The 16,953-nt window shown below is 41.2% G+C and overlaps 1 protein-coding gene across 5 annotated transcripts in view; it reads left to right on the top strand.

Annotated features, from left to right (window-relative positions):
- The window catches only part of ALPK1 (alpha kinase 1), a 112,088-nt gene that overhangs the window by 55,065 nt on the left and 40,070 nt on the right, over positions 1-16,953 (top strand). For all 5 annotated transcript variants that reach the window (XM_032859618.1, XM_032859639.1, XM_032859609.1 and 2 more), the window contains one exon: positions 4,283-4,437. In XM_032859618.1, the coding sequence (XP_032715509.1) occupies positions 4,283-4,437 (155 nt within the window). The remainder of the gene's footprint in view (positions 1-4,282; positions 4,438-16,953) is intronic.

Genomic DNA, 16,953 nt, shown 5'->3' with positions numbered 1-16,953 from the left:
TACAGAGGCACTTTTAGGGACCTGTAGATGTCTTAAATTTTTGTAATCTGTCATTTGTGCTCCTTAGTTTATGTGATTTCCTTATTTACTAGCCGCATACACGCTGTGTGCTTTTGCTTGCTAGTTATAGGTGCCCATCAGCCCGAGCACACACTGGCAGGTGTTAGCCCCTTGTCAGGGAGTGGCGGGTACTCAGCGCCTCCAGATCGTGCTGCAGTTCTCCCCAGGGGCAGTGTGTTGTGTTCTGTCTACTGAGGTTTTTCCTCTGGTCCTTTCACTACATGGCATCCTTTGTCTACTCAGCCCAAATTCCGTTAAGCTTTGTGTTCTCCCTCATGAAAACTCAGAGTTCCCAGTTGGGTAGCATTTTCTTCTTTTTCTTCCCAAGTGGCACATAATAGAAGAAATAATCAGTTTAGTTCCAGATAAGGCAAACAGGGCCACAAAAATCACTCGATTAGCAACGGCCCTTCAGGTAAACTGCTTGGAGAAGGAAGTATTCAAGAGGCAGAAGAGGGTACTGCTCCATCAGGGGCTGACTGATGCGCTTGGCTGAATCTGATAAGTCAATGGGGGAGGAAACCTATGCTGAGTCATTGACAATTTCAGCATTAATCGATCCCCATGGAGGCAAGCTGTGGGGTCCACCCCACGCACCGTCAGTACAACTGAGTGTAGTCTGACACAGAGTCCTTCCCTTAGCAGGTGGTTTCTGAGTGACGCTTGTGGGCAGGTTGTGCTGTCCCCAAAGTCATTGCTCGTGTGTACTCCAAGGGAAAGACATTAGTACAGGGTCACCTATGGCAACAGGACTAGTCAGAGGACTTGAACATGATCACTGTGATTTTATTCTTTCTCTTCCTCCTCTCAATCCTATCCTCTTCCTTCAGAAATTGTTCTTGTCAGGGGCACCTGGGTGGCGAGGTCATTAAGCGTCTGCCTTCAGCTCAAATCATGATCCGAGGGTCCTGGGATCAAGTCCTGCATGTTGCTCCCTGCTCCGCCGTAAGTCTACTTCTCCCTCTCTCCCTCTCTCTCTCTCTCTCTCTCTCTCTCTGTCAAATAAATAAATAAAGTCTTAAAAAAAAAAAAAAGGAAAAGAAAAAGAAATTGTCCTTGTCAACATGGGAGACTACCCCAGCAACTTCCTCAGAAATAGAGAAGGAACCGAAATCTAAACACAATATATTTTTAAAATGTACTTCAGAGGCATCACTGACTTTGGCGGCACACTAGACTGTCCATGCTCTGGCATGATCCACAGGGAGAGGCTGGTGAGGGAAAGGCAAAAATGAGTTGTGTAGAACAGATTTTCTCTGTCATCATGAAAAAAATTGAAAATATTTAAATGATTCTGTGCCAGTGTATGGTAAAACTCTTCGAATCCAGAAATCAGCTTCCTATTGTCGTTTAACTACTTGTTTGCCTCCTGAATTTTATACTCATGGACAGAATTTCCACATAATCGATCAGTCAAATGGGACACTTCAGAGTGAGAAGGAACACTACAAATAAGTACTCTAGGGCCACAAAGGACTGTCCTAAGTGAACGGGACTTAGCAATCACCCTATTCCCAACTCTTTACAAATACCATTTAAGAAACTTTCTTTAGGGGCAGCTGGGTGGCTCCATGGTTAAGCGGCCAACTCTTGGTTTCAGTTCAGGTCGCAATCTTGCTATCGTGGGATCAAGGCCTGCGTCAGCCTCTTGCTCAGTGTGGAGTCTGCATCAGATTCTCTCTCCCTCTCCTTCTGCCTCTTCTCACTCTCTCTCTCTCAAATAAATACAATCTTGAAAGAAGAAAGAAGAAAGGAAGGAAGGAAGTGAGGGAGGGAGGGAGAAGAAGAGAAGGAAGGGAGGGGAAGGGAGGAAGGAAAGAAGGAAGGAATAAATAAATAAATTTTTCTCTACATGTATATTGGAACACTTTTTTTTTTAAGATTTTATTTATTTATTTGACAGACAGAGATCACAAGTAGGCAGAGAGGCAGACGGGGGGCGAGGAGCAGACTCCCCGCTGAGCAGAGAGTATAATGTGGGGCTCAATCCCAGGACCCTGAGATCATGACCTGAGCCGAAGGCAGAGGCTTAACCCACTGAGCCACCCAGGCGTCCCTATTGGAACACTTTTGGCCGTCAGAGGGCTGGGCTTTCTAGCAGATTATGACCACATGAATCCCTAATGCCAGGGCTGTGCTTCCTCTGGAGGAGTGCTACCACACAGCCAGTGCTCAGTAGTTTTGGGTTGCTGAATCAGAGAGCAATGATTTCAGTGGGATATTTGTAAATCATTCTCAGTAGTCTGCACAGATTACTCACTGGTGTGGCCCATTTAATATCTCCTTAGTGCCAAGCAATGTTTCCCCATCAGCGGTCTTCCTTACATTTGTGCAGTTGGTGGCAAGGACACAGAAGAGCATCGTGGCCTAGGGCAGAGTTAGGTTTCCTTCCTCCTCTTCCTTTTGTTTTTTATTCTCTCTGTCATATCTCTTTTGTCCTATGTAGCATGTCTCATGTAGATATAAGACCAATCCTTCTTTTAACCATCATAATGGGATTTGCAATGGTGGTAAGATAGGATGCCTGTCTTCAGGAGCTCACAGTACAGTGAGAGGGAAGTGTGATGACACAGCAATGGGATGAATACTGAAAGGCCATGTACTTTGGGGTTTGAGAGCACTCTGGACGGACATTTTACTTCTGCAGGGTGGTCACGGCAGGCTGATGAGAAGTGGTCACATTTGCTCTGAAGCCAGTCAGCCTGAGCTTGATCATGAAAGGATTGGGGGAGGGAAATGCAAATGTGAGGATGAGATGTACAAAACCATTAAAGAATTTTATTCAGGGCAATGGCCTGGTCTATTTTGTATTTTAGCAAAATGGGGATCAACACCGCGGAAGTTGGAATGGATGGGGCAAGGTAGGAAACGGTGGTTCAGACAAGAGTTACTGATAATGAAAAGGAGGAATTTAGGATCTACAGAATTTGGTAACTGGTTAGGTTGAGAGGGGAAGAAAAAGCAAAAAGTCTATCCTGATTTCTAGGTTTTATTCTTGGGTGACTCAGTGAATGGTGGTAGCAGTCATCAAAATAAAGAGTAGAGAAACAGATTTAGAAGAAAGATGGTGAGTTCAGCTTTAGATACTTTTTAAAAAAAGATTTTATTTATTCATTATTCATTTGAGAGAGAGAGAGCACAAGAAGAGGGGAGAGGCAGTGGGAGAGGGAGAAGCAGATACCCCACTGAGCAGGGAGGCCGATGCAGGGGCCAATCCCAGGACCTGGATGGAGATCATGACCTGAGCCGAAGGCAGATGCTTAACAATCTGAGCCACCCAGGCGCCCCCAGCTTTAGACACTTCTGAGTGTGAAATGTCTGTAAGATATGCACCTAGAGCTTTCTAACTATCAGTCGTGTAATCAGGTCCATAATCCTGAACGCTGGGGCTTCACACATGCTTCAGCATCCAGAATTTTTCAAATGTTAGGAAGGTAGTATGGTGCAGGGACCATCTGTTACATTCACACTCCAGCAGAAGCAGGGGCAGCATCTAGAGTCAAACATTAAAATTTTTGCAGCAAAACTTTTGGCTAATCTCACTAAATAAGATAAACAAGACCATAAAGAGCTCCCAGTCAGTTCAAGTCTGGTTAGCGTGCCAAACTTACGAAAAAACATTCCAGTTTCCAGAGTTTTGGGTTTTCTAAGTTTGGATAGGAGATCACGGAACTCCAATATGGCACGTGTCTACTCATGGTGAAACAGGGCCATTTCACAATAAATTGGTACTATTTCAAATTTCATTTGGGTTTTTTGTAACAATCACCTCTATCCAACTGTAGTCCGTAGTGAAAGTATGCAATGTCTTAGAGAAGTAAAAAGAGGTTGTACAAATTGACTCTCTGCCTTACCAGCTGCCACAAGTCCCAGATGGCAGTCCATCTCAGTCCCTTTCTCATTTTACAGGGAAAATAATATTTCCTTCATTCCTTTCTCTGATTCTTCACGCAGAGATAGTCACCGAAGTGCTTTACTTCCTGCTAAAAACCTTTCTTAATGCCTGACTACCCCAATTTACCTGAGGGCAAAGTAGACCAGGGCCACCCCTGACAGATAGCTTTGCGCTATTATTCTTTGAGTCAGAACCCCCAGCTTTCCACCAGCCAGCAAGAGGTAGGAAAAATGTTTCTTTGCCACTGAGGTGCTTCATCATAACATTGGTAACTCAACAGCCTTTTCTTTGACTGCAATTTCCTCACCTGAACTCTGACCTTTTCAGCTTCACTCCCCGGCGACTTGAGGACCCTGATCCAGGAGGCAAAGGAAATGAAGTGGCCCTTCGTGCCTGAAAAGTGGCAGTACAAACAAGCCGTGGGCCCAGAGGACAAAACAAACCTGCAGGATGTGATTGGCGCCGGGTTGCAGCAGTTACTGGTAGGGAGAGCCACACCACCTGTTCCTCTGACACCCCCAAGCCAGGCATTTAGCCTCTAAGTGGTCTAATAGATTAAATTTCTTTGAAGCATAAGACAGCCCCTATGCTTATGGTCGGCTCTGCCAGATTGACTAATGTGGGGGAAACAGCTTTTAGAAAGCATCGCCTGACTATGAGACCTTCCGCTGGAAAGCTGAGTCAAGTAAAAGTGAAGAAGGGTGGTCAGGGGGTCCAGGGAGAAACCCGTCATCCTGAAATATTTATTATATCACTGGTAGGCCAGGAGGAGCGGTTTTGGTTCTACCATGTCTCGTAACATTTTTATTTTTAAATGCTCCTTTTTTAAAGTGGAGTAGCTTGGAAAAAAAAGGAGTTCACCAATATTTCATCACTGTGACTTGCTCTCTGCCATGTCCCTCCCTGTCCCCCCAAACCCAGGATCCTCCTCACAATGCAGGCTGTTCAGGAGGCATCAAATCAAAGTCCTTGATTTACTTATTCCTCAACTCACTTATTGGAAATTAGTCAAACTAATATCTCTACCTCGGATAGAAGAGGACCTCACAAATAACATGTGAACTCGGATTTGAGCTCAGCGTTCAGACTTAGGTTCTGGGGATGATACAGGGAGTGTCATTGTTCTTTTGGGTAGCACTGATAAGGAAGAGAGTCTATTAGCTTATATGGTTGTTTTTTTTTTTTTTATATATATAAATATTTATTTGTCTGGAGACCAGGCATTACAAACAATAATAATACCCTAAACTCTTTATTTCAGCAGTTTACATGAGAATGTGTTTTTTGGGTCATCCCAAAATAAGTATATAGATACTGTCTTCGCCAATCAAAACAGAAATCTGGGGAAGAGTCCATGATCCACATACATCTAATGGCATCTTTGGAGGCTTGATAGAATAACAAAACCCCCACTTTTCCCACACCTCTCCTCCCATAAATAAACAAACAGACTGGGATTAAGTAGACTGAGGACTGCAGGCCAGGAAAAGGGAATACTTGGAAAGTATGCAGGGATGAGCCAGGGATTTTAAATTGGCGGTCTTGGTATAGGTGGAAAAGTGGAATGGAATAATAACTACACTTAGTGTAAAACTGTGGGTTTTACAAACTGTTTGCACATGCACAAACAAATGCATGCGCAGTTAATTCTCAGAATGGCCTTCCAGTGATTATTACCATTGTCATCCCCATTTTACAGAGGAGGAAATTAAGGGGCAGGGAGATGAATGTGCCCAGGGGAACCGACCAGTGATGGTGGAGCTACTCCTTTCTCCACCTCAATGCCAGTTCTCCCTCAGGAAGCCCCAAGTGAAGAACTTGAAAGCACAGATAGAATTCCTGAAACTTGTTAACCATAAGGCGAGATGCAGGCTCTCCAGCAGAGCTTCCTGCAATGATAGAAATGTTCCATATCTCTGCTGACCAATACATAAGGCCTTGGCCACCTATGGCTTTCCAGTACTTGAGATGTGGCAAGTATAATTGCAGAACTGAATGCTTTTCATACTATTTAATTTAAAAAAAAATCAATTTCTATATAAATAGACACATGTGGATAGGGCTACTATTTTGTTGAACAGGGCAGTTCTTCAGCAGTGATGCTGAAAATGAGACCTCACAGCAGCAGCACTAGATAACCTGGAAATTTGTGGGATATTCAGATTCTTGGGCCCCACCCTAGTCTTACCAAGCAAAAAGCCCTGGGGCTGAGTCTAGCAATGAACATTAGACAAGCCCTCTAGGTGATTCACATGCATGCTAGAGTGTGAGAACCAGTGTTCTAAAGGAAAGAATAGGATAAAGAGCAAAGGGGAAAGTCAGAGAGCCTGACCAGGGATGTGAAGGGAGAAGCGACATGGTAGGGGGTAAAAGGGACTCCAAAGTGAAGACTGCAGGAGACCTAAGATAAAAGCAGTCTCCTGGGGCCCCTGGAGACTCAGTGGGTTAAAGCCTCTGCCTTCAGTTCAGGTCATGATCCCAGGGTCCTGGGATCGAGCCCTGCATCAGGTTCTCTGCTCAGCGGGGAGCCTGCTTACCTTCCTCTCTCTCTACCTGCCTCTCTGCCTACTTGTGATCTCTGTCAAATAAATAAAATCTTTTAAAGAAATAAATAAATAAAAGCAGTCTCCTTCCCATCAATTCCAGGAACTTGTTTGGACTGAGACCAATTCCTGAAAAGCCAGTAGTTGTTTACCTGCTTGGAAAGCCTTGTGTGATTGGGCAGCCGGTGGTATGGAACTTTCAGGTTTTCTAGGGAAGGTGAGAACAGGATAGCTTCACAGATGGCAGGACCCCTGCTTTGACGTTTGGGGTTTAGAAAGTCCCTCTGAATTTCAAACACAGGCTGAGACAGGAAAACACAACGCATCACCATAACCAAAGTTTTACGCCTCTCAGTCCGTCTCACAACCTCCAGACCCCCCTTTGCTGAATGCATAGCTGAAGTGACTTTACTGAAAAACTGAAGATGGTCTTTTGAAAACGTGGTCTGGCTGCATTTGAGGGTGAATGTGAGTTGGGAGACAAACTGCTCATAATCGTTAGACTGTTTTAAGGGCCCATTTATTATTCCTTCTACTTTCCCTCTGTATACTGCATGGATGTCACAGTTGGGGGAAACAGAGACATCGGGAATTAAGATGTTTGTGTCCAGCTCCCAAGATCACGAGAGGCAGTTCCAAGAATGTGTCCATTAGGCTTCTTTAGCCCCTGATGTATTTAACCTGGGAGCTTTTTGGACTCTGAACATCATTTTCTTTAGCTTCCCCCATCAAACTATAAATTAAGTAACCACACCTCCCCAAGACTCTTAGGATGCTTTCCTATTGTGTCAGACCCCAAGTGCACAATTACTAACCCACTCAGTTTTCTAAATACGGAGAACTAGAGCACTCTGTGAACTCGTGCAACTTTTGATATCTTAGCTTGTCAAAAGTATCTCGAGTGAATTCCATGATTTGTTGTTGTCGCATTACCCTTGATTTCAATATTATACTCTACTGAAGCTGGATGGCCATGTTTTAATAATCAATTAATTATGAGCTTCTGTTCTTACATAAAAAATTAGTCAAAGGCTACTGACCTTGTCTTTTCAGCCAAGTTAGTTCTTCTTACAGTTTTTTCACAAATCTAAACTTGCCATGGTTTTCTTTGCCTTGAAATGAACCCTTCCCATAAAAAGTTTCCCCTCTATTTTTAAAATTCGCATTACACTTAGAGTGTAAACCCTGTTAAGTTTAATTTAATTAAACTTAATTCCACAAATAACAGATCAAAGCTAAGCATAGAATTCCGCTGAGTGCCTGGGTTGGTGAAATTAAGGGTCATTTATAATGTTATTCTCTTGGGCTGAACTTAATCAAGAAAAATTATATGTGTTTCATGCTTTGCTTTCTGCTCTCCTCAGCCTCCCCCATTTCCTCCCTCCCCATGCACCCCCCTCCTCCTCCCCCACCCCCAATCTTTTCTCCTTTGGTGTGTGGCCACAGACAGAAATTTATGGCAGAGGCCAACCTCCTTTACACTCCACACAAAGCTCGCTGACTTGAGAGTGTTTGTTCACTCTCTCCCAGGAAAAACACCTGCAGTACGCTCCCCGAGAAACCTGGAGAGATGGGAGATTAATGTGGCTGTAATAGCTGGGCAGTGTTTTTGGTATTATGCCCTCTCCCCAGGTAGATGGGTCTTTTCCGAGATGATACCAATTATTTATTGCTGAAACATCTGTTGATAACTGCAGCTGCCCCGTGAAACAAAGCATATCATGGGGTCACAGGCTACAGGGACCTACAATCCTACCTCATGCTAGTTTAAGACTATTCAACAACACCCCCAAGTCCATGGGTTACCATCATCTTTAATGTCTCATCATGCCCTAGAAAATACTTTGTAAACACTGCACTGCCCTGCCCTACAGGCTTTGAAGTATTATTTCATCTTCATTGGTAATTTATATTCCAGTGCCATTGTGCTGTGGGAAAAAGAGGGGGAACCTTTTTTGTTTTCCATTTAATTGTATATCGCCTGACACTTTGACCCGTATTATTAGTATTAGTCAGAAAAAGGATTTTCTCCCTCTCTTATTTAAAAATAAAATTTCAAGGCAAAGTAAGCGCTCCTTCAGCTCTTTTCACTCAAAACAATGTTTACACTCTAAGACGGAAAGATGAAAAGCACAAGCGATTTTTTTCGAGTGTCGGGGAAGGGCATTTCAGTTTTTGAAAGAGAACAGTAAGGCCCTTATAAATATCATTCAACAAAACCTTTGATGGATTTTTTTCAAAAAGTATTGAAGGCATTTACCGTTCTCTTCTGTTTAGCTTGCTTTTAGGCAGGCACAGTAGAGTTCTGACTAGTAAATCTACCCTTGCTTCTGAGATGCCAGGGAATGAAGGCACCAGCCTCAGCGGAGATGCCACATTTTGTCATTTTTCCAGTAACTTTTACACCCCCAAAAAAGGATGATTTCTACATAATTAAAGAAAATATGAAAATAAGGCTTTTAAAAAAGAGGTAAAGGGTGTGTTTGGATTTGCACATGTGTGACAGTTGAGAGCAGGCTGAGTTGCCAGACTAAGAGAAATTGTTGGAGAGGCCCTGGTTTTGAGCCAGGCAGCAGATTTGGGGGTTCTGATCTTGGTGAGGAGCTGTCCTCTCCCCAGTTTTGTTTCTGTGGAGGGAGGGAACCTAAATTTAGTGTGGTGCCTCTGCAAAGAGATGCACGGTAATTTTTAGAGGTTGGATAAAAGTCAAGTCCAAGGAGATAAAACAGTCTCAGAATGAGGATATTTATTCCATTTTCTTCTCAACTGTATAACCATGAAAATGGGTAATCTGATAAGCTTTATTCCACAAGTATTTTTTGAAGTATCTGTTCTACCTTGCAGTAATTTGAAGAGAGATCAAAAATAATCATAAGTATAATAATAATAGTAATAGCAATAATAATAAATGATTAGTTGTTTTCTTATGCTATCGTGGGTGAAAAACCTTTGTGGTTGAATAAAGTTTGATATATTTAGCTTCCAGAATATTTTTCTAATATGTCTCTTCAGATAATCTTGGTGCCTTTAATTTGTTGATATTTTTATTTTTAAACTACTTAAATACTAATGAACCAAAAATTAAAACATAAGTAAGCACAAATAAATAGAAGAGTTGGTCATTACAATATTGTGGGGAAATGTTTTTAAAATGTCTAGTGTGATCAACCTGGGGCAGAGAGGGGCAAAAGATTCTTTAGAAACAGATAAGTATAAATTAGGAAATGAAAAGCCAAGTTGAAGAAAGATACATGGTATGAGGATTAGGTAAAGGGAGACACTATCCTTAGGAGCAATAAAATTCCCCTCCTTAAAGCAGCTCTGGGGTAAGAGATTTTTTTGTGTTTTTTTGTTTGTTTTTAAAGATTTTATCCATTTATTTGACAGATAAGTAGGGGGAGGGGGAGTGGGAGAGGGAGAAGCAGGCTTCCTGCTGAGCAGGGAGCCTGATGCACCGCTGATCCCAGGACCCTGGGATCTTGACCTGAGCTGAAGGCAGACGCTCAACGACTGAGCCACCCAGGCACCCTTAAAAAGGTTCTTAAAACTGGGTGCCTAGCTGGCTCAGTTGGTTAAAGGATTGCCTTTGGCTTGAGTCATGATCGCAGGGTCCTGGGATCGAACCCCACGTTGGGCTCCCTGCTCAGTGAGGAGCCTGCTTCTCCCTCTCCCTCTCTTGCTCTGCCTGCTTGTGCTCTCTCATGCTCTCTCTGTCAAATAAATGAATAAAATCTTTAAAAAAAAAAAAGTTTCTTAAAACACATTCATTTCAGGGGCCAGTTTTCATATTACAAATAGAAACTTCAAAAGCAGTAATAGGTGATTTGGGGATTATGATTCTTTCAGCAAGTGATTTTTTTTCCAAATGAAATTTTCGTCTTTAACTATGTGCTTTGGGGTTTTAATAGCTGAGATCTTTTTCATCAGGGCATATAAAGTAAAATGAATGCAAGCTACACATTCATTCATTTATTCAGAAAAACTTTATTGAGTATTAACATGTACCAGACATTTGATATGTATAGAACACAGAGAAATGCAAAAGAAATAAGAGACCTAGTTCATGTCCTGGAAAAACTACCTGAATGAAAAGACGGGGCAGCCAGCCTTTGTCGAATGACCCACTTGTTGGAAAGGTTCTTCCCATTTATTGACCACCTAATATGTGGCAGGTGCTCAATATATATTCTTCTAATTCTCCTCTTTATTTTTTTTAAAGATTTTATTTATTTGTTTGAGAGAGCAAGCATAGCCGGGGGTGGGGGGAACAGAGGCAGAGGGAGAAGCAGTTTTCCAGTTGAGCAGGGAGCCTGATGCTGGTCCTGATCCCAAGACCATGGGATCATGATCCTGGGATCATGACCTGAGCCAAAGCCAGATATTTAACCAACTGAGCCACCCAGGTGCCCTCATATTCTAATTCTTACAGACTTGGCCATATGATCTGTCTTAGCCAATGAAATGTGACTAGAAGTGACATATGCCAGTCCCAAGCAGAAAATTTATAAGCCATGGTGTAGTTCAGCCATTGGAAATTTTCCTTCGCTTCACAAACAAGATAGTGGCTATTCCCTCAGCCTGGATCCTGAAAAGGGCAAGACACATGGAGCAGAGTCTCAGAGTTAGAGCCAAACTGCAGCCAATGCCAAATATGAATAACCCCAATCAAGACCTAGGAATCATTTTTAATTCTGTCTTCCCCTTCAACCCTCATATCTTATTGATTATCAAGCCCCCCATTTCCTCTTACATAGCTCTCAAATGTGTCTTCCTTTCTCCAACCCTACTGCAACGATAATGGTTCAGACCATAACATCTCCTTCCTAATTATAGCCAACCCCTCTCCCTACCTATAGCCAACCCCTCTCCTTATGTATCCTCATAAATAAGGATAGTAAGGTTATGCTGCAGAAAAAAGAAGTGCCAAAATCTTAGAGATTTGAAGCAATAAAAGTTTGCTTCTTCGTCTTGCTGTACGTCCATCTGAGGGGAGGGGGTGGAAAAGAGTGCTATCTGCTTCATGTCACTTTCCCTCAGGGAATCAACTTGAGGAATATCTACTATTTAGAATATTGCTGGTTGCCATGGCAGGAGGAAGGGGAAATGATGAATGGTACCGTGCTCTTAAATTCGTGCATGCAGAAATGACCATAGGTCACTTTAAGGTGGTTTTGGTGGTGACCATAGGTCAAATTAAGCCATGTAGTCACACTTCACTTCAAGAAGGCAAGGAAGCACAATTCTACCATGAACTCAGAGGGGAGACACAGAGATAGATTGGCAGACAGTATCCATAATCCCCATGGCTCACCAGCTGTACTCCATACTGCAACCAAAACCATCTTTCTAAAAGGGCGATCTGACACTTTTTCCTTGCTTAAGTCCCTGGGGGATATCTCAGTTAATTTAAACAAAAGATTTGTAAATGTACCTCTTACAAAAGCACCTACTAGTAATCCTGAACAACAGAATCTAAATAAATCGAAATAAATTTGGATGATCATGTTCATTAAAGGGGTGGGATAACTAGTTACTTTTGTTCTTTATATATATATACACATATATGTATATATATATACACATATATATATGATTCTTCACAATCAACATCTCTTACCATTACAAAAAAAGGAAGGGGAGAGAGAGAAGAGTATCTGTTGATCAGTTGCCTTTAAATCTAGATGGGGTCAAATGTTCAGAAAAACCTAAGTAGAGGTAGTAAGGCTACGCTGCACCACCTCCTTCAGAGCAAGTATAAATGCCACATTGCTTCTATCCTAACAGTGAACAAGCTAAAGCCATGATTTAAGTGACTCGCACAAGGCATCTTTCACTGATAAAGTAAGGACTATTCTTATTTCGGAATCTTCTCTGCCCATGTGATGGCCTGCTATTAGCTAAGTATCATTCTGCTCCTGCTTTGCTTCTAGAGATCGTTTTAAATGCACACACCTGTGGGCCAACACATATGGAATATGGATGTGTATATATCTATATAGTTGGTATTCCCGGACACAAGTTATTTCTGTATCAAATGCTAGAATGTCAAAGCTGGAGGGAAACTTACAGATCATCTATTTCAAGCCCATCCGTTGATAGATGGGGGACCGAAACCCAGAGAGAGAAGTGGCTCCTCACAGGGCACAGAACCAGTCCGTGGGAGCCACAGGACACGGCACCCAGGCATGCTGGTCCTGAGCCTGCTGTGTCCTCCCTGAGTCTGCACAGCTCCATTCTTCACACGGACCTGTTGCAGGATTGAGCCAGACTCTCCCTGCTCCTTCCTATCCGTCCCGCTGCCCTATCACCTGCCTTGCATCCCCTCTGTTCACACAATTGGACTTTTGGACTCAGAGCAGAATCAATTAAGACAGAGATTTTATCATTTCCAATTGTCAACACTCAAAACTTTAGTTTCTTCTACAGGACATTTTAGTCCTTCTTTTGAAAACCAGTCAGACACAATGTTCAGATTTATCGAAAATAAATTTCATTTAATGAATGAAAATTAGGCGCCCTTGGAAGATAAATATTAGCGCCAAGGCCTATGAAGTTTCAGACTTTAAGATAGACTATGATTAAAATCACCAAGGATTTAAGCCCTGCTCTAAAACTGTGCCAAAAACTGCCCCTTTTAATATGGTACTTTCAAGTTTCAATGGAAGATAAATTAAAACGATGACTTGTTTTTAAAATTCTACCGACGAAACTCTGGTTGCCACAGAATCAGGCATGTGAGTTATCCCTTTGATGAGGGCTAACCCTGTGGCATGAGTTTCATGTCTCCCCATAATGAGACCCAGAGGCTGAGCCAAGTCTTAGAGGAGTTGATCTGACCTAGATGAGCAGGCAGAACAGCCCGGTTCAAAACTCAGGAAATGAAGAGGTTGCTGTGCTGGACAGACAGAAGAAAGCAAAGACTTTCCGAAAGGGATAAACCCTCGGCGTGTGTTTATTCAGTCCTGTCAACAAGTAAGAATAGCATTACCTAAGTCGGGCATGTGAAATAAATAAGGAGCTTAAACAATAATATTATCTTGGAAAATACATCTTCATATATCTGACACTGTTTATATTCGTTTAAAGGCTATGTCTTTTTATGTCAACAAATACCAAATTGTGGCAATTTCATATGATTCAATATGATACGTTCTTCACAACATACACTCCTGATGAAAACCCTGGCAAGTAAATTGGACTATGCCCATTTTCCAGATGAAGTGATTGGCTCAGGGCGCTCAAAAGCCTCTCCTAGCCCACACTACAATGTGGCTAGGCTGAGACACAACCCAGACCTCCCCTTTGTGCCACCTCCCTCTGCCTGCCATCTTCCTGTCATCACGTGCAATCACCTGCTCAGCTTATTAAACCAACTTGCCTCAGTCTCAAGGGCAGACACTATAAAATGTTTAGGCTCGAGAAATTTCACAGGTATTTGGAATTAGCCCCTTCTTTTTTAGGATGTATTTGTACCCCACAAATGAAAGACTTGCATGATCCCACTGATAAATTTATTCTGAATCATTTGCCTTTGAATTTTTTTATGCTCATCTCTTCAGTAAAAACTTCTTAGCATTTAATTAAGTTATATGCTTATACTATGCTTTACTATGTTATATATATTTTAGAAATTTAAGAAGAACACTAAGATTAAGTGACTAATTTAGAATAAGTTTTTTTTTAAATTGCATTATTGGCATGAGAAACTTTTGATTCATGTTAAAATTATAATTAAGTATGTTTAATTCATTTTTCAAATCTTAGCACTGTGTTGTGAAGATATGGCTAGGACAGGTTTTTTCAACACTTACTTTTAATGGCTCTCATAGTTGAAAAAAATTAGGCTTCCAAGATAGGAAGATCCCAAATAAAAAAGGTCAGCTAATTCGTGACACTCATATTTCAATCCATCCACCAACCCTGAAGAATCATTTGTTGAAATTCAGCTATGAATTTCCACCTTCTCTAGTATCAATTGTGTCTTTTTGCAATGTTAATCAGAAGATATTCTTCTTTTAACAAAGGATGTAAAACTCTTCATGAGGAAGATTTTTAAACAGGTTAAAAGTTTCCCATTTGCGTGAGTTATCTTTATGTGATGTTTTATTTTTGGCATGAAGATCACAGTGATGAAAACATTTCCAGTCCCCAATAACTGAAAATTTTTTTTCAAAATTCTGGTTGGATAGCATATTATTGTCGACCACTCATCACAGGAAAGGCAGGAGATTTTGGAGAACTTGTCTGTTTATAAAAGAAAATGTCTAAACTCTTTAAACATGACAATTCTTTAAAGAACTTTGCCTTGACATGTCCATAGTCTTTCCCCCTCTCATTACGGATTATTCCAAAGTATCTGTGAGTTGTGACGGTACAGTCTGTCAATCTACTTAACCAGGTATACATAAACTGCAATACAAGCAATTGAAGAATGAGTTCAGTGTTCTCACTGTTGGCCCCTCCAAGATGAGGGCTTCCTCAAGCGCCATCCATGATGAGTGGCCATCTGACATACAGGCAAAGTAAGGAGCTGGTGTCCATGCACTTTTTAAAATGTCAGTAAAGCTTAATTTCTTTCTTACCGTTAAATTTCAGTGGAATCTTTTTGAAATTTTCATTCTATTTTGAGATCTGAGAGACTGATTCCATAGATCTACCCCCAATTCACTCTGAAAATAATGAGACATTGTTTCTTAAGCAGCTACTATTGAGCAGTTTACATATATTTTCTTCAATTTTCTCAGTAATCTATGTAGTATTATTATCCTTATTTACATATAAGAAAGTTGAAATTAAAAAGTTAAATGAATTACCCCAAATCAGATAGTGCCTCAGTATACTAAAAGGCCCCCCCTTTGCCTTTTCCTGCAGTATCTCCCTAAAGCAACTGAGGTGATTGGTCCCTCTTGAGAATAGCCTCAACAAGTTGGCTTCTTTTCTGTATGTATGTATAATCTGTCACATTTTGGAAGTATTACCAACTCATTCTCGAACTTTTTATATTTATTCACCATTAAAGACTGGAAGCAAAATCTGTTTCTTTCATGGTTATTGAAAACTTATCATACTGGGCATGAATTATTCCCACTGACACTGTATATGAAATTGAAATCTCTGGGCTTTCTGGAGTCATTGTCAGGGAGAACCCTAAAACGTCTTGTTTAGAGAAAGTCAATTATCATATGGTTTCACTTACTTGTGGAACATAAGGAATTGCATGGAAGACATTAGAGAAGGAAGGGAAAAATGAAGCAGGGGCATTGGAGGGGGACACAAACCATGAGAGACTGTGGACTCTGAGAAACAAACTTGGGGTTTTAGAGGGGAGTAGGGCAGGGGATGGGTTGGCCCAGTGATGGATATTAAGGAGGGCACGTATTGCATGGAGCACTGGGTGTTATACATAAACAATGAATCATGGAACACTGCATCAAAAACTAATGAAGTACTGTATGGTGACTAACATAACATTTTAAAAAAATCTTGCTTAGAGGTTAGACTCCTAATCTTCTCTCTCAGTAGCTTTCTCATTTTATTACTTTGAGCACAAGAATGTGACAGCTTCCCTTCACTCTTTGTGGAAGACTGTATCTTTGCCTGATATGCTTAAAATGTACATTACTAACACCTATTTATGACTTTAATGGTTTATGCCAGAGATTTCAAATACTGCTTAATGAGCTGACTGAATCAAGATTATCTGGGATGTGTGTGGGGGGAAAGGCCACTTCTTTAAAATATACCCAGAGATTCTGATTTTGGGTCTCTATTGAGACCCAAGAATCTATATTAACAAATCATCACTATTTACTAATGTACCACCTGGTTGAAGTCCTACTATTTTGTTCCCCTTCTTAAGCATCTTATTTGTCATTAATAACATTATTTGTAATTGAATCATATTTTAAATATATTATAGGAGTTCATTATTTAAGAATATTATAGTGAATCATGAAGACTTTTTTTTTTTAAGATTTTATTTATTTCTTTGACAGAGAGAGATCACAAGCAGGCAGAGAGAGAGGAGGAAGCAGGCTCCCTGCTGAGCAGAGGGCCCGATGCAGGGCTCGATCCCAGGACCCTGGGATCATGACCTGAGCCGAAGGCAGAGGCTTTAACCCACTGAGCCACCCAGGCGTCCCCATGAAGACTACTTTGTGACATGAATAACCATTCCTTAAGTTGACATTTCCTAGTACAGTAATCTGAAATTTTTTTCTTAATGAGGTTTTATTAAAGCAAGGTTAACCCTTGCTGATTAAATATTTATTTCTGCTGCACTTACGTGAATATAATTCTCTTGGACTATAAGATTCTAAAGTGACGATTCAATCCATTTGTTTCTCTAAGATCGCAACAGGCTCAAGTCAACTTTCAATCCTTTCAGTGATAATTAATACTTTAAGAACCAGTAAAAAGCCCTAGGAACAAAGAGGTCCAAACAGTTCTCTTTGT

Source organism: Lontra canadensis, unplaced genomic scaffold (assembly GCF_010015895.1).
Source record: "Lontra canadensis isolate GAN:19392208 unplaced genomic scaffold, GSC_riverotter_1.0 scaffold1, whole genome shotgun sequence".
In the NCBI taxonomy this organism is placed as follows: Eukaryota; Metazoa; Chordata; class Mammalia; order Carnivora; family Mustelidae; genus Lontra; species Lontra canadensis.
The sequence above is the reverse complement of the archived record's forward strand: the minus strand, read 5'-3'. Positions and strand labels throughout refer to the sequence as shown.